We start from the raw sequence: 25998 nt of genomic DNA on the forward strand, positions 1-25998 counted from the left end.
AGTTATAATTCAATCTGTACATCTGTTGACTCAACGCCACTTGTAACAAAGCATCTAGCCCAGCGAAGTCTACAAACTGGTTGTACAATACATTGATTCATAGCTTTGTTTTATAAAGTTCAATGATAAGTAGCTGAAAGTGGTCTCAGATTCAATCTCAGAGTGACCCTTTTTCAAAAATTTCCTGGGGGTGGGGGGAGGGCATACCCCCAGAAGGCTTGTGCTTCGCACTGGGGGGGTGGCACACCACTTCTGTTTTATGGCCATGCAATTTCAGAAATGTCCAATCAAATTAACTTTTGATTAGCCATTCTGTCCGAGCAATAATTTTCCCTTATATTGTACACTGAAACCAATCTAAAATAGCAAGAAACTCTATATACAAGGAGTACCTTGGCCACTAGATGCCCTTAAAGGTTACAAATTGCTCTATGTGAGGTGAAAAATCCATATGCATACTATCAGCAGCCAAGGTAACATTGCTTTAAAATATTAAACATATTTTTCTGTGAATCAACAATGCATTCATACCTGTGATTTTTCAAAATCCAGTCCCACATATGTACAGTACAACAACATAATTATGTCACCGGATCTGCAAAAAGGGGTCTTATAGCCTTTTCAGATTCCAAACTTTGAGTAACTCATGTTTCTGTCCTATCACCTTCAAATTACATCATGCTACTGTCAATAACAGTGCTATGTTAGTGGTATAATGTGACCACATTTCAAGGTATTACCATATTCACAAATGAACGTATAAGTAGCCAAGTACATGCAATTGAAAAAGCTATAATACCCCTTTTCGCACATATACAGGATAGGTAAAACAGGCATACAGAGCAATGATAGCAGCTGCGCTGGGAACTCACAAGTGTACAACAGCTATGTGAGGTAGGTAAAGCAATCATGCAAAGTACTAGTTGCAGCAGCAGAAGTGCGGGAGCCCACATGTGTACAACAGCTATGTTGGATAAGCAACGAGGCAATCATAGCAGCCGTAGTGGAAGCCCACACAGGTACAACACCTATGTGGGGTAGGTAAAGCTGCCACACAGAGTAATGATAGCAGCGGCAGCAGTAGGAACCCGCATGTGTACAACAGCGATTTGGAGTAGGTAAAGCAGTAATGTAAGTTATAAAAGCAGCAGTACATAGCAGCAGCAGATGTAATGCACACATCATCAATACAATAAAGTGCAGCACATGATAAAGTGCAGCACATGATAAAGTGCACATTCATACAGTGGCTAATTTAGTTGTAGCAGCTGTAAATTCATTGGTTACAGCCTCAGCAATCCAAGTAGTGGGGGAGAAGGACCTGTAGGCATATGAAAAATTCAAATTTGCAATATAATTATAATTACTTCTTTATGATAGCTCTTCACTGTTGCCTGCTCTTTTATGTTGACAAAAGCAAGTACCATTGTGTGCTGATATTATTGCTTAATATTCTTCCATGTATACTTTGAGGTAACTGCAGCCATTCAAGTGATAACTATCTGCAAGATATGCAAGAATAAAATGATAGGCAAGCTAAACATAATGCAGCAAATCCTTACATGATATTTCCAGTTTGCCACACTACCTCTTGCACATACCACCTCATCACTTACAGTTTTAGGGCTTGTGGTAGATGCAAAACTATACACTGAATGACTCTCACAGAGAGTACCATGAGGCTGACCCTGTACTCCTTACCTACCACTGTACAAATAAATGAATGGTCTATGTACAAGGTCACTTGGTACAGGGATCACATCCACCACAAGCCCTGCATAGTGACAAAGTCATGCAATTACTAAATCACTAATGATCATAAGTGCATAAAGTCACTTAGTGCATGGATCACATCTACCTGGTGATGAAATCATGTAATTGCTAAATAATGTAGAGATGCAGCATTGAGAAATACATATACCACACTGTAATACATGTGACCGAGTCTGCGAAAAGTGGTCTTATAGCCTTTTTCAATTGCATGTACTTGGCAACCCGTAACTTGACTTGTGAATGTGGTATCACAATGTAAATTTGATCCCCTTATACCCCTAACATAGTACTATGACTTGGTGTAATATGAAGGTGATAGGTTGAAAACATGAGGAGTTATGATTAGTCACACTTGACAATTGGAAAGGCTATAATACCTTTTTTCGCAGACTGGGTCACATATGGAAATATAGCACATCCGTTACCTACTGGCATCATTGAGGTGATGCAGGATGTTGTCTAGACTGCTATGCTGTGGGTATTCCATAGCTAGGTAGCAAACAAACTGTAGGCAGCTGATGTGGCACTGGAATTGTAGGCAGCCTAGGCAATACGTACGGTAGCCTAAATGGTACTGGCATTTCCTGTGTAAATGGTACTGGTGATTGCTACAAAACCAGTGGTACTGGAGTTTGCTGTGTAAGTAGCACTGCTAATTGTGCACAGCAGGTGGAACTGGTGGTCGCTGTACCGCAGGTAGAGGTTGCTGCATGGCAGGTGGCATGGGCTGTAATTGCACAGAAGGTAAGTGTATTGGCAGTCACTGTACAGCAAGTGGCAATTGTAATTACTGCATAGCAGGCGGTACTGGTGGTCACTGCACAGCAGGTAGTACTGGCAGTCTCTGTGCAGCATGTAGCACTGGAGGTTGCTGCACAGCATGCGGTACTAACAGTTGCTGCGATGGTGGCACCTCTACACTAGCCAATAGGGGCTGATTCCCTGCTGCTGCTGTTGACTCTGCTGCCATTCCTCCCTCCTTTGAGCCCTCCACTGCTCTAATGGCACCTGCCCAGGGACATTGGGATAGTACTTTATGCCATTAAACTGCTGTCTACACTATCAAGTTGGAGTAATAACAAAGTCAAACTAGAATTTGGTACTCAACTCATCTTTTGGCCACACATCTTGCAGGAATATTGTTTGCGCCATGCAGAAGGGATAGCTTTCAATTCAGTAGCAGCCTGTGCCTGCCTCTTCCTCTGCCACCACTCAGCACTTCTGGGCAAGGTTACTACAAGACAAAACTGTAACAGAATACTGAAATATATACCACATACAAGGTGTCACTTCCACTTCCTCTCCAACAATTGGCCCAGTCACTGCCTTTAAACAATGCACATCACTTGACATTTATATATAGATGAAGTACATTATATACTTGTCAGTTGGTGGTGTCAGTGCCTGAAGTTGAAGCAGTTGTACATGTACCCTGACCAGCGGCAGAGGAAGTAGTTGATATGAGGGGGGGCTCCGCTGAGCTGACCCAGACTTATTTCTATAGTTTGGTAAGGTGAGACCAAAAAAAAAAAAAAAAAAAGGTCACAACCAACTCACAAGAGCTTTCCACCTCACCAGCTACCATTTCTAGCTGATAAACTACATAAAAATCCTTACATAGCTTGCTACACACTGACTACTTTATTAGAGTGACTGCTCTATTAGAGTATCTCGATCTTTATCACGGTTTTCAGCCCCACTCCAAGAAAGATAATTTCGGTGTGATATCATTCTGAGGGGGGGCTTTAGCCCCCTAGCCCCCCCCCTTTCCGCCGCCTATGACCCTGACAGAGCACTGGTGGAGTTACACTTGGACTGATGCTCACAATAATTTGGGGCCTCATGCAACTGCCTGTGTCTATACTGTGGCCACTATCTTTAGATGTGTCCTCCAGCTCTAAGAACTGCTGCACAGATGAAGAAGGAGCAAGAGGAGATTGTGAATTATGTGTTCCATGGAGTAGACTAGTGGCAGTATTTTATGATGGCTTTGGTACTTCTATCCCTTGCATCCTTGATGCAATCTCCTCACACCTGACATTGTCATTATATCAGCAATGTTGTTGGAGTCAATCATTAAACCTGAACTGCATGTGACAAAATTTTTAAACTACCTAACCAGTCTGATTAACTGGGTGGAGTGCCAAGTTAGTCTCCTCCAACACCTGCCAAGAGTTAAACAACCGAGACCGGAGGGCATTGTAAACTCTCAAGTTTTGGACAGGTATTGTTGTTTCACTCCACCTGCTCATACTATTACTGTGTAACTTTCCTAACTTTTTGAGTCTTCTGACACAGCAAGATAAAGATTGCCTCAACAATCCTACTACTTGCTGGGCCAAGCGGTGGAGGATTCCCAGAAAATATAAAACTTCACATTATTTTGCATTGCATACATGTATTACTTACATTCTGACAGCTCTTGACTGACTCTCCTCTTCTTTGGTGATAAAAATGACCTCGAAGTTGTGGCATAACTTTGAGATGAGCTTTAACATCTCTCTTGTCATAATCATGCAGGGCATCATAAAGGATTTTGAGTTGGTTTGCTTGAGAAGTTGCTACAGCAATCCCTTTCAGTTGCACCAGCATCTGTGCATGCTAACTGCCTAACCTTGTCCCAACCAGAAATCCCTGACACATCAGTAACACTTTATGGACACATCAGTGTTTTCAAAGGCAGCCTGATTTTATTACATACATTAGTGTAACATGGCAACTAGCCTACCTGTTGGTGATTACAGTCATCCTCTTCCTCTTCAGCTCCCTCACAAACCATCAACAATAATTCTCGCTCTTAGATGTGTGGATTTTCTATGCTCTAGTCAACAAAACCCTCATACAGGTCTTGGAAGGAAAGCAGTTGGTCAGAACAGATAATCCACTCCTAAATTCTCCCCATCCTTGTGGCTAGTTGGGGTATAGTGGTGAGGGAGCAGCCTGGTACCATGGAAAGTGGAGCTGAGTTGGTTGACCCACTATTCTCACAATGATGTTTGTAACAGTGTAGTGCACTACCTTTGCATGCAAGCTCCAGGTTGAATATCCTAACATGCTTGGATGGCTGCTGTGCTACTGCCAGTCTGCAAGCATGGTTCCACCCGGACAGGCCCTCCAACAAGTACATCTGGAAATGTACATCACTAGCTGAAGAGCCTGGGATGAATCTATGTACGTATCAATAATAATTGTCTTGTTATAGCAACATTGTAAAATTTTTTGTGTACTAGGCATTAGGCTATTATGCTCCAAAAATTGAGCATTATGCTTTTGAGCAGTGCTAAAAAATCACCTATTATGCTTTGGAGAATTCCCCATTATTCCCAAAATTATGCCACCATAATTGGCTAATGCCAGTTTATTGCTGTATCAGACCATTTTCAATGACGCTTAAGCTTTAAATAGTCTTGAATTCTTTAGCTGGCTGCTTTATTAGAGTAAATAATATTCAGTGACTGTTCTATTAGAGTTTCTGACAGCTCTATTAGAGTATCTCGATTTTTTAACGGAATGTGCAGTCTACAGATTTTCCTACAGTTAAAGCTTTATAATCACCTCAAAATGCTAGCATAACTGATTCCCACACATACCCATTATGCTCGAAAATATGCCAGCATAATCGCCGCATCCCTATTGTGTACATTGCTAGGTGGAGATGAAAGGATTCAAGGTATTTTGTACCATGAGCACACCTGTACAAAGGCAGTCGCACTCCACTTTTGTTTATGTACCCTACAAGTTCACCTCTGGGGATCTGGAATGTATTGGATGTGCTACTTTTCTTCTTCCCAGATGGTGACTATCTGTTCTCTAAAGAATGGCACACCATAAGAATCGGTGGCAGTACCAAAGCAGGTAGCAATTCTTCAATTCATTGCAAGGTCACCTGAGCTCCCCTTGTTCTCCTCCTACAGCAGTGACCCAACTCATCTTTAGTTACAGCCTTCAATATGGCACTGTGGGAAGGGTCCATCACTCTTGCCTCCAGTAAACACCTCCTCTTTGCCTAACAGAGCTGATCATGACTGTATTGCATGTCATTGTAATGAGTGTCATATTAAGTGACATCTCACCCATGATCTTTTGCATCCCAGTGATACCACTCAAATATCATGTCCGAGAGGCGAGATATGAATGATCCATAGAGGGGGTGGGATTATGAAGTTACTCCACAAGCTATCCTCCTCATATATAAATGCCATAAATCCTATCAGCTACAGCATGGATGCAGACTCATGACAATTTCTGCCTACCTGCAGTTGACACCATTCCACAAAATAATCATGCATACTTTGATGTGCCAGTGATGCTGTGGCAATTTCTGTCAGTGTACAACAGCTGGGGTGAGTTCTGCTTTACCTTCTCATACCTGTGCAAAAGGCAATACAGCATAAAAGGATAATTAAGAGCTACCTTTCAATTAGTCCAACTGTCATTGACTGAAGGCCATCCAACCCCTCTGATGCTGTTATACAGAAGTCAGCACTTCACCCCACCCATTTCTACATTTGTACACCACAAGCAACCCTCCCCTGCAATTTCCTACAGATCTCTTGGTTGAATCAATTTTTAAGATCCACCCAAAGGGAGAAAAGCAGGTGGCAAGAATCTCTGGCAAACACCATGGCATACACCTTGAGAAAACAGCTATAATAAAGTAGATATACTGTACATTCGCTGAAGTATGTAATCAATGATTCATACCTAGCACATAGAATAGTTTCCATTGGTACTTGCTGGTCAAACACAGGAGTTCTTTGCAGCTGTAGTCCAGTCAGCCCTTGACTTTAAAATTAAAGCAAAAACAATCTAAGAAAGCAGTAAAAAGAATTGCACCTGTACAGCTAACAATACACTAGTGGCTTCTTCACCCACTCCTCTGTGTGCTGTTCTAGGATTCTATCCCGAAGTGCTTCCTAGTGTACGACATCTCTAGGCTACCACATCACAGGTATATTTTTTTGGTGACGATGGCTGGGAACTGCACCATTTTGGCTATTGCCAGCTGACTGACTATTCTGAAATGCTAAACAACAATGACCTCTTTCATGTTAAGGCAATTGACTTTTTGTTCCAGCTAAAGAAAGCCTTCTTGCAGCCATTACAAGTAAGCTCTTCGATAGCAAGGAAGTGGTTGACAGTATAGTTGACACCCTTCCTCAGCATCTTCTGTAAAGACCCTTTAATCTATGATACACCATAAATAATCAATCAGATTGTGTGTATACTATTCATACGTCAGTGAGCCTGACAAGCACGTCGGGCACTTGAATTCAACTATCCAATCCCTTCTGGGTATCCATAGAAAGAGCCTATGTGTAAAATAGGAATTAGACTGTGACTTGGCAGGAGGTGGATACTACCTCAGCGTCGAGGGAGCATCAGCTGTAATCCTGTTGTTCTGAGCAAACAGTGTCTCTCCAATCTACTGCTAATCTGCCTTTGACATCTTGAGTGTCATCAACCCATCTGGATGCTTGGATAGCTTCCAAACATTAAGAATGCGATCAGCAAGGTCCTACATTATGTTATGACTGAAATAGATAACTGTAACTAAACAATAAAATAATGCTAACCTCAAAATGTACTGGTTTAAGATTTGTAACAGTGGATGGTTCAAGTTACGATGCTTTCTGTAAAGCAATCTAAATTTATTTATTACTTCTTAACACTCAGATTTTTACCTCCACTGTAGTGGGTGTGGCTGTAGTATAGAAGAAGGCAGAATCAGTTTGCTGTGTTGTGGCCTTAGAAGAGAAAACAGAGGAGATAACAGAAACATGGGCCTAAACAGATAGCAGAAACATGGGTCTAAAAAAGCCCAATAGTCATGTGCACAAATAACTATGGTATTAGTACTGGACACTGCTGGCTGGAAGGTATGTAACACAAATTGCCTTCCTACTCCCACAGTTGCCACTCCTTACAGCAGGCCGCAACTAATGTGAGCCATTGAACCTGCCAACCATGTTATGATTACAATTAATCCCTGCTTGGGTGCACGCATGTTCTATCAATGCTATGAATTACTATTATTTATTCAGAGAGCACAATTTTATTGTCAAAATATTCAAACTAAGGCAAACATTTTTAGCATAATTATAAACATAATAATTATATCATAAGCAGGAGTTTTAGCACTGCGGCATAATGTAGTAAAATAAGTCTGTGCATATCTACTAACTTCTCAGATAGTCATGAGTAAAGTTTTGAACCTATATATTTACCTCACTAGCTAAGAGTCTTATACTGCAACAAGTTTGACTATCTTACTAGTAACACTAGATCCACTGAAACAAAATCTCTCATTGTTGCAAAAAAACTACTTCTAATGAGTTGCAAGTTAGTGGTGGTGGTAGTGAGCAATCACATTGAAGATGTTCCAATGAGCCACAATCTCCTAGTGGTGTATATATCTTCACTCTTCTGGTGCTTTGTGTAGACGATGTCTGAGACATAATTGATTAGTCCTGCAGCTGGGTTTGCTGCAATCTGCCAGCCTTGGTCAAAGCTTATCTGACATCACAAACATCATCATAAGGCAAATAAAATATGTGACCGAATGTTGGAAAATCACCCATATGGGTGCATTTGACATCTAAAATTTGTAATGATCAAATCACATACTTTATAGTGCAGATCTACTTGTTGATGGTTTTAAGCCATTCTCAATACCTTAAATTACAAGAAAGTTCTTGAAATATTTTCAAAACTGGGTCCTGACCTTATTAGCATCCCACTAAACATGAAAATTCTAATTATTTCATGTGCGCCCATATGGGTGATTTTCCAAAATTCAGTCACATACTGTATGTTCTAACGAGCTATATTCTCCTAGTGGTAAACACATTCACTCTACTGATGCTATGTGTATATGACCCCATATCTGAGACATCATTGATTAGTTAAGTAATCCCAGCTGAGTGAAGAAGATGATCAAAAGTAATCTGTGGTACTGTGCAAAAAAACATGTAACTCTTCTCTAAATTCATCTTTGTGGTTTAGTGGATTTGTCCTGTCTCATTCTTTGGTTTCCTTGTCAGTGTTGGATCGGATTTACTATGGTTTTTCATTATTGGAAAATAGTGTTGAGCGCAGCATCAAAATAATGCTCACTATAATTTATTTCATACAATTCTCTGTCATGATTCAGTGGTACAATTGTGAAATATCTGCACGTGTGTATATACCATTATTATAATTTGACATCTCTCTTCTAAAGTGTTGTGGATGCATGGTAGTACTCCACATTTAAATCTAATGAAGTGTTGACATGTTTTGACCATTCTCCCATTAGAACATTTGAGTTTACTTAAAAACTTTTTGATGTTTAAAGTTGATTAGTTCATACGCCTGCAGGCAAACCCTTAGAACAACCACTCACTATTAGAAACATTGTCTGTAAGTATGAAAAAAATGAAACCTACAGTAATGCTATACATGTGTACAGCAGTTTATGTACAGTATGTTCAGTGGGAAGAGTATACTAGGCAATATAATGTTACAATACTACAGCTACATGTAGTGCATGTACATAATATAAATGGCTACAATAAGTTACAGTGAGTTCATACCACTCACTACTGTATGTACATATGATCAGTCCTCAATTTCATTCATTGCTTCTATGAAAGATTCACGGTAATGAATGTACCTTTCATCAATAGACTCTGGGCTATCTGGACTATCACGATCAGGTCTGTTTAAATACAAAATAATTATAAGTGTGCCTGTCCATGTTAATAAAATTAACTACACAAGGTATTGTTCATTTCACCAGTTTATATTATAAATTTTTCTTTCTTTTAACATTTCTTAGACTGTATTAAGGCTGTTTTGGGTGGGAAATAAATCTCATATACTCCACCTTGTTTGCCAATACACTCCACGCTTTCAGGCACAATATAACATATGTTCAAAACTAGATTTATCCAATCAGTATGCATTTTTTATGTGCAGTGATGTAATGAGGACATTTATTTTGTCATGTGAGCATGCATAGTTGCCATGGCATTAGTATTATTGCAAGAAAACCAGCCGCTTTTGCTTAGCCTACAGTAGAAACAGCCATGGATGAGGTAAGAAATCTGAGTGTAATGTGAAATAGAGTCTAAAGCAGTTATGTATAATATCAGAGACCATATGTTTAGGTAGACGATAGCTATATTGATTTGGAATTAAACACATTTTCTAGGTAAATGGAAACAGTAGAAATGGAATGCAAACTGAAATGAAAGGAAATGGTCAACCTTAATATGTTCTAGAAGAAAAATTTCACATCATGGCCACCTCTTTACCATAGGATTGAGTAAACATGTCAAGTAGTTCTGTCCATAGATCAGATAAACTTCATGTCCTCATTATTAAGAACACCTCATAATGGTGATAATATCCAAGCACTTTCAAGAAACCTATGGTGCACTTCGATGATAATGTAAGGTCTTCTATATTACTCAAGTCACGAGTGCTATACATCAGATATACTATTTCAATAGTATAATATAAGCTCTTCATTGAGGAGAAAACCTTACTGTAACACTGTAAAAAATAAATAATGAATACTGTGGCAAATAGTGAGCATCACTGTACATTTTAGTGACCGTCATTAAGAATTTCCAGTGATGTTTACAATTGCTTCAGTATACACTACTTATTTTGTTGTCTGGAATCAAGACACACGGTAGTGCGTCGTGTGGCCCAATTTTTCTTCCTCTTTTCGCACACTTACAAAAACTGCTATAAAACGCGAACGCCTTATCCGATAGCCTTGAAATTTGGCACACAGAAGGGGGGTATAAAGGCACATCTTGCTACCAACTTTGGCTGGAATACGATAAACAGGCAAAGAGTTATGAGCGATTATTCACGAAAAATAACACCAATATGTTGTCACGCCTACAGGTTAAACCGCGTATGGGAAGAAGCTGACAATCGGTGGGTAAATAGGTTAACTATTGAACCGCAAACCTTTTGTGGTTTGAAAGAAATCGAGCTAAAAACCAGGAAGATACAACGAAAAAACCAACAGTGTGTAACAATTACGCAACCTACAGTAGATTAGCTAATAAAAAATGACTACTTGCCACGCCTACCAGATAAACCTCTTGGGGTAATGCTTTGAAATTCGCTGTACAGATGGAGTAATCATCGTAGAAAGGCTCTTCAATGGTGTAGAAGAATCAGACTTAAAGCCACGGAGTTATAACACGAAATCCAACTTGGTGTAGCAAGTGCGAGATCGAGATACTCTAATAGAGCAGTCATCCTAATAGAGCAGTCACCCTGAACAGAATTCAAGAGATCAGTTAGAAACAAGTAACCTGTATAGACATCAGCTACAAACAAATCACCGTGTAGAGAGATCAGCTAGAAGAAGTTACCTTGTAGGGAGTTCAACTATGGAAAGAGATAGTTCAGCTAGAAGAAATCACCTTGTAGAGTTCAGCTACAAAGAAACCACCATGTAGAGAGTTCAGCTACAAACAAATCGCCCTGTAGAGAGATCAGCTAGAAGAAGTTACCTTGTAGAGAGTTCAGCTACAAAGAAACCATCATGTAGAGAATTCAGCCGCAAACAAATCACCTGTAGAGAGTTCAGCTACAAACAAATCTCCCTGTAGAGAGATCAGCTAGAAGTTTCCTTGTAGAGAGTTCAGCTACAAACAAATCACCCTGTAAAAAGATCAGCTAGAAGAAATCACCTTGTAGAGAGTTCAGCTTCAAAGAAACAATCACGTGAGAGTTCAGCTACAAACAAATTGCCCTGTAGAGAGATCAGCTAGAAGAAGTTACCTTGTAGAGAGTTCAGCTACAATGAAACCACCATGTAAGAGAGTTCAGCTGCAAACAAATCACTTGTAAAGAGTTCAGCTACAAAGAAGTCACCCTGTAGAGAGATCAGCTAGAAACAAGTCAACCTGTAGAGAGTTCAGCTAGAAGAATTACATTGTAGAGAGTTCAGCTACAAAGAAACTACCATGTAGAGAATTCAGCTGCAAACAAATCCTCCTGTAGAGAATTAAGCTACAGACAAATCACCCTGTAGAAAGATCAGCTAGAAGAAGTTACCTTGTAGAAAGTTCAGCTACAAACAAGTCATCCAGTAGAGAGATCAGCTAGAAGGATCACCTTGTAGAGAGTTCAGCTACAAAGAAATCACCCTGCTTCATCTTTTCTTCTTCCTGTGGTAAACAAAAAATGATAGGTTAAAAAGCCCTAAAGCTGGCCATAGGCTGGCTTTGGGGTATACAAATACAAAAAGAAGTGAAATCTAATCCAAAACAGCCAAGCTGTAAAAAAAGAGTGCAGCCCTGTGAAAGGCTATGGTGAAAAAAGATGTTAAATTCAAGGTGGCGGCCAAGAAATGGCTGTGATGGTAGGTTAATGGTAAAAATTTTAATAACGACAATTCAGGTGAATTTTGTGCTAAGACCAAGCGGCACCAAATTCACCTGAATTGTCGTTATTAAAATTTTTAAATATTTCAATATGCACCTGAATTGTCGTTATTAAAATTATTAAATATTTCAATATGCAATTACGACCGGAAAACCTGTTGTCTCTCTGCCATGAGTGCTAACAGGTACAGCAGCCTGTTGTCAGTCCTGTCTGCCCCTGTGACTAATGAAGGCTGATTACACCCTACACCAGCTGTCCTAAGGGATACTTATGGACCATCAGGATATGCTTTTAAACTCCCTGTCATTCTTGCTAGCATCGGTGTCTCACTACACTCATTCCCTGATATTTATCAAGCTTAAGAGTTAGGGATACTTTTGATGGAACAGTTGAATTACATTAGGGTAAACGAATGCAGTCATTTATCCTCAATAATGCATGAGAGGTGTTCGCAAGAGCATCGTTAATCCTCCTTCTAATGCAGATAAACCATGCATTAACAAGGCATGGTTTACTTGATTCATGTTTAGGAAGTATAGTACTATTGCATTGGGAAAACATTTATTAATTGCACATACAGTAAATATTTGTTAATTGTACATACACTTACTTGCATCACTATGTGGACTCCACGGTGCAGTTACGTAGGTAAGTTGCGTGGTGCTTTGGGTGGTCCGTGTTGAATTTTCTCATTTTCACTAAACACACAACTGATTGATGCTGTCTTTGCATGTGTGGTTCACTTGTACCTCTTCTCCGAGTGTCTATCAGCATGATGCACCAGGTCAGTACCTGCAGATTTCGCTCATTAAATTATGTGTAAAATTTTCTCTTTTATGTGATCTATGGTGCGTGTTCGTTCCTGTGGCTTCTTCCGGTACTGTTGTTGCAGGCGTGTTGTTGCAGGCGTGTCGTTGCATGCGTGGCATTGCGGGTGTGTTGTTGCATGCGTGTTGTTGCGGGTGTGTCATTGCATGCGTGTTATTACATGTGGGCTGTCGTGTTGTGTTGGCATGCATGTTGCTGCATTTGCATTGGCATGCATGGTGTTCTGCTTTTAGCAGTATGAGTATGATCTGCTCGCTTCCATACATACAAGGCTACGAATTACATCATTAGGACATCAATATTTGGTCCTGCTTGTGGGGGTCTCCGGCTGTTTGCTTGTGTTTTGCTACATCCTACCAGGCAACGTAATCCCATTGTATTTTGTCAATTGTTGTAATAGCGATACATTTACTGCAGTTTGTTCCCACATATAAATATATTGTTTCCGGCTGCCTGTGTGCTGCATGCGCTTGGCCGGCAGCCATGTTTCTGGGCTGGGCGGATGACTTGGCTTTCTGCTCTTTGTGTTGCCGATTTGCTTTTGTTGTTTTTGGCCTTCGCAGTGCACTTTATGGCATGATATGTGTTTGATCTGAGGGCTACTTGTATTTCACATGAATCGCATTCTGCTGCAGCAAGCGTCATTACTTATGACTTTTGCATGTTCCTGATGCACGTGGTTTCACCATGCATGTTTTATAGGTATTTGCCCATTGGATATATATCGTATAGTGTTGCTATAACAGGGTGATAGGAAACTGAGGAAGTTTGGGGAGAAATTTGGTGGATGAAGTGCTAATTATCTGTGTATGGCCAAACCAAACCAATTACGCTAAATTTAACTTATATAATTATTCATTGGTTGCTGCTATCACATTGTGTTGCTATACATATATGATGCGTTACTGCAATCTTGTACTAATTGGAACACATATTTGCTTCGTGGTCAACTGTAAATCCAGTTATGCCATATCCACAATGTTTGTCTGTGTGGCTTATGCAAAAGTTATTACACCCTACTCCAACAATTTCCTGTTACCCTTTCCCCAAAGTACTTGTGTATAGATATCTGTATGAATGTTATTTGTGTTTTGTGCTGTTATGTATATTTATGGCAATGGTGAATGTTATGTGGTAGATATTTGCATGAGTGTTTGTTTGTTTGGTGTTGTTGTGTACACGTTATGGCTTTGTGGAAAATGTTGTAGTTAGAACTAGGAAAAAGTAGGCAAGTAGGCAATAGAACTAGGTGCGGTGGAAGAGTTGTGTGTATAGCTAGGAAAACATTATATAGTCGTGTCTATTTTGTATGCACACATACTAAATACATGGTAAGTGGTGATTGTACCCCGGGGGTGTGCACTGCTCAAATATGCCAAGTAGGCAATAGAACTAGGTGCGGTGGAAGAGTTGTGTGTATAGCTAGGAAAACATTATATAGTCGTGTCTATTTTGTATGCACACATACTAAATACATGGTAAGTGGTGATTGTACCCCGGGGGTGTGCACTGCTCGAATATGCCAAGTGCACACTTCCCTGGGGTGTTTCCATACCAATCAGCATGTTAAAATCAAATAAAGATAAGTTTATATCACTGTTTACATGTTGTAGGTAACAACCAAATTTCAACTTGATTATTTGTTTGTACATGGGGAAATACCATCGTCGTAACTCTTGAAACTACACAACCAGCATCCATATAGTCCCTCAGAATATCATATATTCATGTGTAGATGTATATAGAAACTGAGTTAACAGAATCTACCCATACAGCATTTCAGCAGAAACAAAGAACTGATACATTGGATCCAGGGTACTATGTATAGCTAGCAGCTTAATCACTGACCACTTGAATTCATTACAACAACACCAAAACACCTGAGACCACTGAATCTGGCATGAATTTTAAGCAGTGAGAATAATAGGTCCGATTTAACCATTAATTGGCAGTTAATCTTGCAAATTTGACGGAATTTTGAGTGGAATTTGTCCATATTTCACGAGCCAGTGTCAGTAGACTTCCCAATGTGTCACAGGATCGTATGTCAATTGTTTAAATTGCCGAGTCAGTTCTTCGCTTACAGCTTGCCAGGACAAACCGCAGCATTTTTTATGATGAATCCGTTTTTGATTTTTAGGATCTCAAACAGGTTCTCCTTCTTCTTCTAAATCCAAACAGCAAATGATTCCTCATGGTTTCGGCATACTTTTTGCTAGAGTGTTCCTCCATCCAGGACTCCATGAAGAAAAGAGCTCATGTGCTGCATGTCACAGGAAAGCGCGGGCGAGTGATGAACAGGCGCTGTGTGAAAATCATCATAGATTATATATTCGTTACGAATATATAATCTATGAAATCATGGAAGAAACCCAGAATCTCTGTCACTCCCAGTATGCTTCCAGGGGCACTCCGCTGAGAAAACTGTCGTTTCCAGAGGAACTCCGCTGAGAAATACTGTCGTTGGATCCCATCGTCAGGGCGGCTGAAATGTTCTACGAGTGATAGACGCCCACCGGTTAGAACAACACTGGTGCTGGGGCAAGCTATAACAAAGCCATTACCTCAGCCATACAGGGAACTCGTACGTTAACGATGTAACCAATTTAGTTACTGGGCTTTGTGATAACATTTCAATTCTCATATTTCATCTCAAGAAGGCCAACTTGTGTTGACTCTACGACTAGTACAACAAGAAGTATCCAGACTATAGACCAAAGGCTTTTACTAACTGGTAAAGATGTGACAAGGACTGCTCACATACCGAGATACTTTAATAGTGTAAGTTGCATTTTCTGCTTAAAAGTAATCATTCAGTGATCATAGGAAGTTGTCCATGACATATCATAATTATTGGATGATGATAAGATTGTAGAAGAAACACATGAGCATTTCATTCTCAAGTATGAATACATGTTACTTGAGAAACTTAATTTACTCCCATAATATTGCCAGATACTTCAATGGATGGTAATCAAGAAAACGTGCAAGCAGTTATTGATAAAATGACAAATGAAGTAGTACTGAAGCTATTACTATTGAACATGTATTCCAAAAATATGTGTTCTCTGTGTACGTTTATCCATTTTCTAATAGGAGCAGTGACTTCAGAAAGGCCACCCATGCCAGGAGAGAAACATGGCAACAGTCAGTTTGCACTGCCATTCTAGGAGAAGACAGAGAAGGCACATTGTAAGAATTACTGTGGCTTGTATTACAATGTGTTACAGATATTATTTTGTAGAAAGAAAGTGTGTAAAGCACTACAGAATTCTTCAACTATTGGCACAGAATCAAAATGAAAACATGACATTTAACAGTCAGCTTGCACTGCCATTCTAGGAGAAGACAGAGAAGGCACACTGTAAGAATTACTGTGGCTTGTATTACAATGTGTTATAGATATTATTTTTGTAGAAAGTGTGTAAAGTACCACAGATTTCTTCAAATATTGGCACAGAATCAAAATGAACGTATGAAGAAGTACTAGGAGCAACCGTTGAAGTAATCAGGAAAGATTCTGGTGGCAGCTAGTGCACGGACAGAGATAAGACATCTGATCGTCCGCCAGAAGAAAGAAGCTGACATTACAGGATGTGGAAGGTCTCTTAACAACAAAATAGATGTCGTAGCACAAGAAGCAGGGCTATGTTGGAGAATCCACAAACCAAGACCAAAGCCTTGTGAACTTTTCAGTTAGTGACAAACTCATTTGAACTAAAAGTAGACACAAAAACTGTTATTGGAGTGGAGTTGTATAATTATTTTCATGTTTTATTTTCAAATCAAATTAATTGTCAAATCAAACTACATAGCTTATAAGTGAAATTTTCCATGTGTATGCTACATATGCCCTGTACATGCACTTCAGGTTTGTTCTGTCCATGCGTGTGAAATTGCACAAATACAGGCCACTTGTGCTGCAAATCTGGTTTATCTTCTCCAACACTCAACAACAAATGTGAAGCAAATAACAAATTTACTCTAGAGCGAATATGATGCTTATTAACTTAATAAAAATAGTACCCTGTAATGTTTTTTTTTTTTAATGTAGTTGTGACTGCTCCAATAAAACTACATTAATTTTGACTGCTCTATTATAGCATCTCCATCTTATAAAGATTTTCTTACTACATGCGTATGTATACCTTTGTTCTTCCCTATTGATAACACTTCTAAAGAATATAATCGTAAGCACCCTGTTAGTTATGCTGTGCTTCATTGATCTTTATTTCTACATTGTGCTAGCAAACCTTGATAGCTTGGTGTTCCTGTTGCAAGCCTACAGGCTCAAATTGCTGAGGAGGTTTCCAGAACCCTAGAAAAACTGTTTCCTATGCCACTGATGAAACTCTATTATGTAGCCGGATTTGGCAAAACCAGGCTCCCACACACGTCCAATTATATGACTTTGACAGATCATAGCTCAAAGTAGAAATACATTAAAATTTGATCTGTAATTTGGAATGTTACGGAAGAATTGTGTAAAAATAGCATGCTGGCTGTTCACGTTACAGGTGGTTAAAGTCTAAGAATTGGGTGTGTGTTGAAGCCCAAATTCGGTCACATATTGTGGACCTATAGATGTCTGTTGTAATATTATACATAGCAGTTTGGTGTTTGTAATGAAACTGCAATGGTGGCCATTAGGTGTCTAATGTTTCTTTAAAGCATGCATAAAATTTTTACCACTTTCTTCCTTCTCAGTTTGCATTTTCACTTTTCATTTCAACAGTTTCCAATTTCTGACATTGAATTAGAAGTAATTACACTGTAACTAACTACTACGTAGAATTGAATTGTGCTATATTTCCATCACTATTAATATGCATAGATAGTATATATATATATATATATATATATATATATAATATACATCTAATCCAAAACAGCCAAGCTGTAAAAAAAAGAGTGCGGCCCTCAAAAAGGTTATGGTGAAAAAAGATGTGAAATCCAAGGTGGCGGCCAAGAAATGGCTGTGATGGTAGGTTAATGGTAAAATTTTTAATAAAAATTCAGGTGAATTTGGTACCGCTTGGTCTTGGCACAAAATTCATCTGAATTATCGTTATTAAAATTTTTACCATTAACCTATCATCACAGCCATTTCTTGGCTGCCACCTTGGATTTCACATCTTTTTTCACCATAGCCTTTCTGGGAACCACACTCTTTTTTTACAGCTTGGCTGTTTTGGATTAGATTTCACTTCTTTTTGTATTTGTATATGGCAAAGCCAGCCTATGGCTGGCTTTAGGGCTTTTTAACCTATCATTTTTTTCTTTACCACAAAAAGAAGAAAAGATGAAGCAGGGTGACTTCTTTGTAGCTGAACTCTCTACAAGGTGATCCTTCTAGCTGATCTCTCTACCGGATGACTTGTTTGTAGCTGAACTGTCTATAGGGTGATTTGTTTGTAGCTGCACTCTCTACGAGGTAACTTCTTCTAGCTGAAATTTCTACAGGGCAATTTGTTTGTAGCTGAATTCTCTACAGAGTGATTTGTTTGCAGCTGAACTCTCTATAGCGCTGGCACTCATAAACATCCACAAAAAAACACGTTAAAGTATGCATGTCTTTAAACAAACTGCTATAGCTTGAGTTGTGTTAACGATAAATGATCCCAACCACCGCCATTCTGCTCGCCACCTCGAGGTGAATACAGAGGTATACACAATTTGGCTACCAAACCATTGTGAAGGAAGGTAAGGATCAATATAAACAGTTTTCTAGCGTTCCAGCTAAATTCGCAGCTGTATCTCTTTCCTTGTTCGTCGTACGAAGTTGAAATAAACATCAAAAGAATTGTTACATCATAACAAATTGGCTGGTATACAAGATCACGTGATTCTAACAAAGCAAAATGGCAGATTGACGTAGAATGCGTTTCTGTTTAAGAAACGTACGGGAAATGATTATCACATGCGTTAGTCACAGGAAAGAAAGTGAAGTCTGAAGGACCACTACAATAGCTGTTTAGAAGATGATGCCTAATGCTTCTGTGAGATTTTAGTATAGTCTGTTCAGCTTCTACTGACGTGCAACATGGGAGATTGCTGTTATTACTTTGAGAGAAATGTCTCAAAGAAGAATGCATGTTAAACAACACAAGATTTGATGACTGTACACCTGTAATTACGTTTAGAGGTAAAATTTTCTGTGAAAAGATGTGTAATATAAGAGGTATAATATGTGTGTAAAATTTCAGCCATATACCATATCTAGTTATGCAGAAATCAATCAAAATGTTTAAAATTATGTTTGTGTGCTACACCCAAAGTGGGCATGTCACCTCTTCCACTATGGGATATATTGTACATCATATCAATTACAATTTGTCCTTAAAACAGAATGCTGATATCTACATCAGAATATAAGATATTAAACTTGAAAATTATGGAGCTTTATGAGTGCCAGCGCTATACATGGTACTTTCTTTTGTAGCTGAACTCTCTACAATGTAACTTCTTCTAGCTGAACTCTCTACAGGGTGACTTGTTTCTAGTTGATCTCTCTACAGGGTGACTTGTTTCTAGCTGAACTCTCTACAGGTGATTTGTTTGCAACTAAACTCTCTTACATGGTGGTTTCTTTGTAGCTGAACTTTCTACAAGGTGACTTCTTCTAGCTGATCTCTCTACAGGATGACTTGTTTCTAACTGAACTCTTTACAGGGTGATCTGTTCATAGTGGAACTTTCTACTGGGTGATTTGTTTGTAGCTGAACTCTCTACATGTTGGTTTCTTTGTAACTGAACTCTCTACAAGGTAACTTCTTCTAGCTGATCTCTCCACAGGGCAATTTGTTTGTAGCTGAATTCTCTACAGGGTGATTTGTTTGAGATGAACTCTCTACATTATGGTTTCTTTGTAGCTGAACTCTTTATTAGGTACCTTCTTCTAGCTGATCTGACTACAGGGTGACTTGTTTGTAGCTGAATTCGTTACAGAACAATTTGCAATGTAATATAATTGAAGAAATTATATACGCTGCTGAATGCTTTATTAGGGTGACTGTTCTATTAGAGTATCTCGATCTCGCATTTGCTACACGTAGTTGCCTTTCAAATCATAACTCAGTGGTTTTATAATCCGATTCTTCTGTACTACTGCAAGGACTTTCTATGATGATTATTCCAGCTACATACTGATTTTCAGCTCGTTGCTCTAAGCAGTTTGCCTGGTAGGCATGAAAACTAATAGTTTTTTTTATTCATAAAAAAATCGATCGCGTAATTTTGATACAGGTTGGGTTTTTGTCATATCTCCATTGTCTTTATCCCGATTCCTTTCAAACCACAAAAAGTCCTATGATGGTTGCTCCATCCAAATATCAATGTTCAACTGATTCCTCCAAGGGGTTTACCCTGTAGGCGTGACAGACCTTCGACCTTATTATACGCAAATAATCGGTCATACCTCCGTGAATGTTCATCGGATTCCTACCAAAGTTGGTACGGAGATCTGCCTTAATGAGCCCTTTAAGTGTGCCAAGGTTCCGCCCGATCCGAGCACGCATTCGTGTTTTATGCGGATTTTGCAAAGTGTGCAAAATGAAGGAAAAACGAAGAAATTAAAACGAAATTTTATTCGTTTGTATCTCGGAAATGGCTGTAGCGATTGTCTTCAAATTTGGTATGTAGACTTCCCTAACTGGCCGGCACTTCTCTAGCAAAGTTGGTTCCAATCGGAGTAGGGATCACAGAGCTACATAGGTGTGAAAAGTGCGTTTTCTTTCTTCCTGTTAATATACTCACGGTGTGGTGCGCCGGCTTCTTGGGGCGTAAGACACACTACCGTGTGTCTTGATATTATATGTACTAGATAAAACACTGCCGCGAGTGCTATACGGGAAATATAGCACGAAAAGAGTGGGCGAGAGACAAATATAGCACGAGGCAAAGCCGAGTGCTATATTTCATCTCCAGACCACTCTTTTGAGTAGCACAAGCGAAAGGCAGTGCTTTATCTGGTATAGAGAACTGTCAACACGAGGTGCACACAAGACACAGGAAATAATTAGAAACTCACTGAGTAAGGTAAGTGCGCCTAACTCCGGACAGTTTTTGCTTCCGATGCTCTATCTCCGCCATGCAAGCGAATTACTTAAACCTTAAAATATGGTGATAAAGCCTATCCTATGGTGCATCAGTCTTGCAAGTTTCATCAAAATATCTCCATCCGTCGAGGAGCTGCGCTCCAAAGTTCAACTATGTGTAAATTTCGCGTGTGCTGCTAACTCCGGACACTTTTTATCACGCCTGACACAGCACTTCCGAGCTTGATTTCGAATTTTAAACACCGCCACGTTAAACTTGCATCTATTACCTACCTCATACTCGATTTTGATAGTAGTAGTACCTTTCGTTGCCGAGTTCTGGGTATTTCAAATCTAGGTGTATTTACACAGATATTATGCAGTTTGAATGTGACTGGCTCTTACAAAATCGTCCATAGAAAATGTTTGGCTGATTGTTTGCAAACGAAACTTAGTACAGTAGTAAGTCATAGTTGTCCCTCTGCACTGTACTAAAATCAGCCAAATAGCTCTTTGTGTTTGGGAATAAGCAGCAATTATCGAAGAATTTGTGATAATTTTGCCACACATGGCAATAAATAATCACCTCGTTTAGAAAAAACTAGCAGGACTTTTAAGCTGATTTTAGGACCACAGTATCATTGTGTATGAAGCATTAATCACCAAAAATTCAAGTAAATGCTGTAGATAGTTTTGGAGATGTGATGCCAAACATTGGAAGTGTTCGGAGTTAGGAACTGTCCGGAATTAGGCACACTTACCTTAGTGTTATCATCGGTAGAATAGGCACTGCTCCTGTGTTTCTCCTGCGTTACACCGTGTTGTGCTTTCATTTGTCGTTTTGTGAGCCTAGTCCATCTTCTCATTACTAAAAGATCCAATTGTGGTACTTTAATAAGCATATATATATAGTTCCAAGGACTCGTCCATTTATGTGAACAAAATGTAGTAAGAATATTCCCTGCTGCTGACCACAAGCAACCATCATCAAAATCTTCAAGTGTGTTTATAAATTAAATCCAGTGGTTTTGCTCTTACTGGTTGGGTTGACTGGTCAGCCAGCGTAGTCAGGCTATCAGCCTACACTGGCTTGGTGATTGGTTGTATACTGGCCAGAATGAGTGATTACTCACTCAAAGTAGATTATCAGCCTGCAAAATAGACTTTACAATTCTATATCTACCTGATATAGAACTGTGGTCTATTAAAATGTTCTATAACTACCCAATATAGCTAGAATTCTTGTGCTTGTATGGCGAATATAGAACACTTTTTTTGCTTTGATCCTCCCACGCAAAGTTCTTTATGTACTAGATAAAGCACTGCCGCGAGTGCTAAACCGGAAATATAGCACGAAAAGAGTGGGCGAGAGACAAATATAGCACGAGGCGAAGCCGAGTGCTATATTTTGTCTCGAGACCACTCTTTGAGTGCTATATTTCACGTATAGCACGAGCGAAAGGCAGTGCTTTATCTGGTATAGAGAACTGTCAACTTAAGGTACACACAAGACACACGAAACAATTAGAAACTCACGGAGGGGTGTTATCATCGGAGAATAAGCATTGCGCCTGTGTTTCGCCTGTGTTGCACTGTGCTACGCCTTCATTAGTCGTTTTGTGAGTCTAGTCCGTCTTCTCAATACGTAAAGTTTTTGATTGTGGTATATTAATAAGCATATTTCCGTGATATTCCTAGGACTCGTCCGTTTATGTGAGCAAAACGTACTAAGAACGTTCACTGCTGCTGACCACAAGAAACCATCATCGAAATCTTCAAGTGTGTCTATAAATAAAATCCAGTGGTTTCCATCTTATTGGTTGGGTTGACTGGTCAGCCAGCGCAGTCAGGCTATCAGCCTACACTGGCTTGGTTGATTGGTTGTACTGACCAAAATGAGTGATTACTCACTCAAAATAGGCTATCAGCCTACAAAATAGACATAGCAGTTCTATAACTACCTGATAAAGAACTGTGGTCTAATAAAGTGTTCTATAACTGCCCAAAGTGTTCTATAACTGCCCAATATAGAACACTTTTTTGCTTTGATACTCCCACGCAAAGTTCTTTATATATATATAAGGTGCAAACTACATAATTAATTATTTTAAGCAGCCATTTTTATGTGATATGGACAATAGTTGCTGTAACACGTAGAGTACATACTGTAATATTATGCAATCACATGAGTTAACTTACATTTCACAAATAGTAGCATTCTTCCTCATATCATCATCAACAACAACACCATATTCCCTCATTGGTACCTCAACAATGTTATTGGCAATGCGAGGTATTGGCTTGAAGTATTTAGTAAGCTTTTTGATATTCTTTCTGTGAATTAACATTATAAATCCAGCAAAACTGACTAATGGAAGCAGAGCAGTAATTGGTAACAGTACACCTAAGCTGGAGCTATCAATTAGTGGGATCATTGCAATGAAAGTAATTGATAATAAAACCAATCCATCAAACAAGTTTAGTGCTTTATTTACATACGGTTTCTGCACAAACTGTATTAGAGCAAACACAGCACTTACAGCAAACAATAAATACTGCATTGTGTTGTTGTTAGAGAAATTGGAAATGAAGATCACAATGATAACCAGTCGACATATCATGTAATAAGCTGCATAGTAACGACAGTTGTCTTTGTAACATCCTTGAAACTGATCCAACAATGGCTTTATTCTGATGAAGTTGATCTTGCGGTTAAGAAATGGCTCAAGTAAAAGCAGAAGTGGAAGTCCAATTGCAATTGATATTGTACACAATATTGCCACAATAGCATATGGTAAATGGCGACCGTGAAAGTAGTCAATATCAGGTGACAAGTATGTTTTAACTTGAACTGTATTTCCAATTGTAAATTTCAATGGTCGCACTATTAGCAATGAGGTTGTTGCTACAGAGGAATAGGATAGCAGCAAAAGAAAACAGACAACATGGATAATTCCCCTACTCACTAATGATGAAATCTTGTAAGATATCCTTGCTGATAAGCAGATCATTGCTAGGATGAATGTGACAGCTAATGGATGAATATAATGAATGAACTGTTGGTCAATTCCACTCATGTTTTGTATTAAACAAAACTGTCCCAGAAACTGTGGTGTGACTTTAGCAATGCTGGACATGATGCTAACAGTTGTAAATATTGCTGGTGTTGTGTATAAACTTTGGTTGAGTATGATATCAATTATACTGTAGTAATATGTAATAGCATATAAATATCCAATTCCAATTCTATAATACATCATAGCAAAGACAGCGATAACCAGAATTATCCAGTATGTAACTGATAAAATGATCACAAGAAGCATTTGACCAGTGGTACAATAGTCAACACTTACACATTCTATAGAATCAAATGAAAGAGTATAGTTTTCCTTACAGCTGCCACAAGCAATACCAGATCGCTGTGAATTACATTGATTTGCTCTGACTGGTGATAGTTTAAAAAATCCATTAGCTGATTCACAACAAGTAAAATTACAGTAACTATTTGGACAAATTGTCACTGTAGCTTTATCCTTAACTTCACCAAACCAGTAACCTCTTTTGATAGATGATGCACTACCAGAACAAGACACAATATCACTATCACTGTAGCATACACATGTTTGTGTAGTATTATCATAGTGGAAACCAGGGTGACATGGTGATAGTTCAGTTATTAGCTCCGCAGATATTGTTTTAAAATTAGATTTACTGCCATGATTAGAAGTAATACTGATTGTAAAATTAGTTGCATTAAAAATTCTCTTTCCTATTACACTGATTCCCTGAAATACTGTACAAGATATCAGCACTTGTGATCCATTAATCTTATGATTGTGATTATTTCCACTAACTACAAACTTCGTAGCTTCAGCAGGCTGCTCATAATAATCTTGTACACAAGCATCAGTTATGATTTCATGACCAAGCATTACATTCTTTATCACATAGATATAGCAGTTTGTGTGGTTATCAATGCATTTGATATCATAAAATTCTAGTGTTCTAGGAGGAGTAATGATATGATCCTTTAATCGGCTATTTAACAATGATGTTTTGTTAATGCCAACAATGCTGTTGTCCAAACAAGTCTCATCACATGATTTTGGTACATCAATGTATATGTCAGCTTCTGTTAAGGCAGTGTTGTTGTAAAGACCAATTTCTTCTGTGTTAAATATTAATTTACTCTCATCATTTTGCAATAGTTCACTATATATGGCTCCACCATACTGAGCACTATTATAAAAGAAATTAACAGTTGTATCATTTTTAAATGTTGTAGTATAATTGCTGCTGAGATGTATGGCTCCTCCATTACCCTTGGCTGTGTTACTAATAAATTGTGAAATAGATTTTTCAGAAAATGTTAAAATAGATTGCTGAATAGAAATAGCTCCACCATTTTCTGCACTGTTCATTTCAAATGTTGCTGAAACATTACTGGTAAGTGTTATACTAGACTGAATTATTGAAATGGCTCCACCACGCTCAGCAGTATTGCCTGTAAACATCACTGATATGTTTTCTTTTAGATAAATATCAGAAAATCTATCACAATGTATGGCCCCACCATGTTGTTCTGCTTTGTTATTAAGAAAAGTAACATTAGAATAATCTTCGATGACAGCGATAGAATGATCAAAAGAATATATCCCCCCTCCACCTCTAGTGGCTATGTTATCATCAAATGTGACTTTACCGTATTCTGTAATACTAAGATTAGTTCTATCATGGATATACATACCTCCACCATATAAGCTGCATGTGTTGTTGGAAAATGCTGTACTGCTATATTCATCAAAAACGATAGAGCATTTGTTGATAGAATATATTACTCCACCACTTAGTGTAGCTGTATTATTACTAAATAAAACTACAGAGTATCCTTTGAATGAAATAGCTGATTGGCTACTTAAATATAAGGCCCCACCATTTTGCCCTGCTGTGTTATTGTTAAAGG

At 38.8% G+C, this 25998-nt stretch overlaps 1 protein-coding gene across 2 annotated transcripts; it reads right to left on the reverse strand.

The window, feature by feature from the left end:
* Positions 1-1117: 1117 nt before the first annotated feature.
* On the reverse strand, positions 1118-25991 carry LOC136246491 (putative leucine-rich repeat-containing protein DDB_G0281931). 2 transcript variants are annotated; one of them, XM_066037972.1, is made up of 16 exons: positions 23235-25991; positions 7458-7520; positions 7350-7406; positions 7137-7291; positions 7011-7085; positions 6478-6960; positions 6187-6420; positions 6027-6142; positions 5847-5987; positions 5518-5798; positions 3155-4940; positions 3054-3099; positions 2882-3007; positions 1563-2827; positions 1368-1502; positions 1118-1321 (listed from the first exon to the last, which is right to left on the reverse strand). In XM_066037972.1, the coding sequence occupies exons 1-4, from the start codon at positions 25778-25780 to the stop codon at positions 7234-7236; spliced, it is 2724 nt and encodes a 907-aa protein (XP_065894044.1). In that variant the 5' UTR covers positions 25781-25991; the 3' UTR covers positions 1118-1321; positions 1368-1502; positions 1563-2827; positions 2882-3007; positions 3054-3099; positions 3155-4940; positions 5518-5798; positions 5847-5987; positions 6027-6142; positions 6187-6420; positions 6478-6960; positions 7011-7085; positions 7137-7233. The 2 variants fall into 2 exon arrangements, with proteins under 2 accessions (XP_065894044.1, XP_065894045.1); XM_066037973.1 differs by lacking the exons at positions 1118-1321; positions 1368-1502; positions 1563-2827; ... (10 more) ...; positions 7350-7406; positions 7458-7520 and adding an exon at positions 8909-9472.
* Positions 25992-25998: the final 7 nt, after the last annotated feature.

This window comes from Dysidea avara, chromosome 2 (genome assembly GCF_963678975.1).
Source record: "Dysidea avara chromosome 2, odDysAvar1.4, whole genome shotgun sequence".
Lineage (NCBI taxonomy): Eukaryota > Metazoa > Porifera > Demospongiae > Dictyoceratida > Dysideidae > Dysidea > Dysidea avara.

Bases quoted from the DNA above. Each gene is read 5' to 3' on its own strand.
- LOC136246491 (XM_066037972.1), bottom strand. From the start codon at position 25,780: ATGTATATCCATGATAGAACTAATCTTAGTATTACAGAATACGGTAAA. The intron at 7,407-7,457 runs GTAAAAATCTGA...ATTGCTTTACAG, and splicing joins CCACACCCACTACAGTGGAG to AAAGCATCGTAACTTGAACC. The intron at 7,292-7,349 runs GTTAGCATTATT...AACATAATGTAG, and splicing joins TTAAACCAGTACATTTTGAG to GACCTTGCTGATCGCATTCT.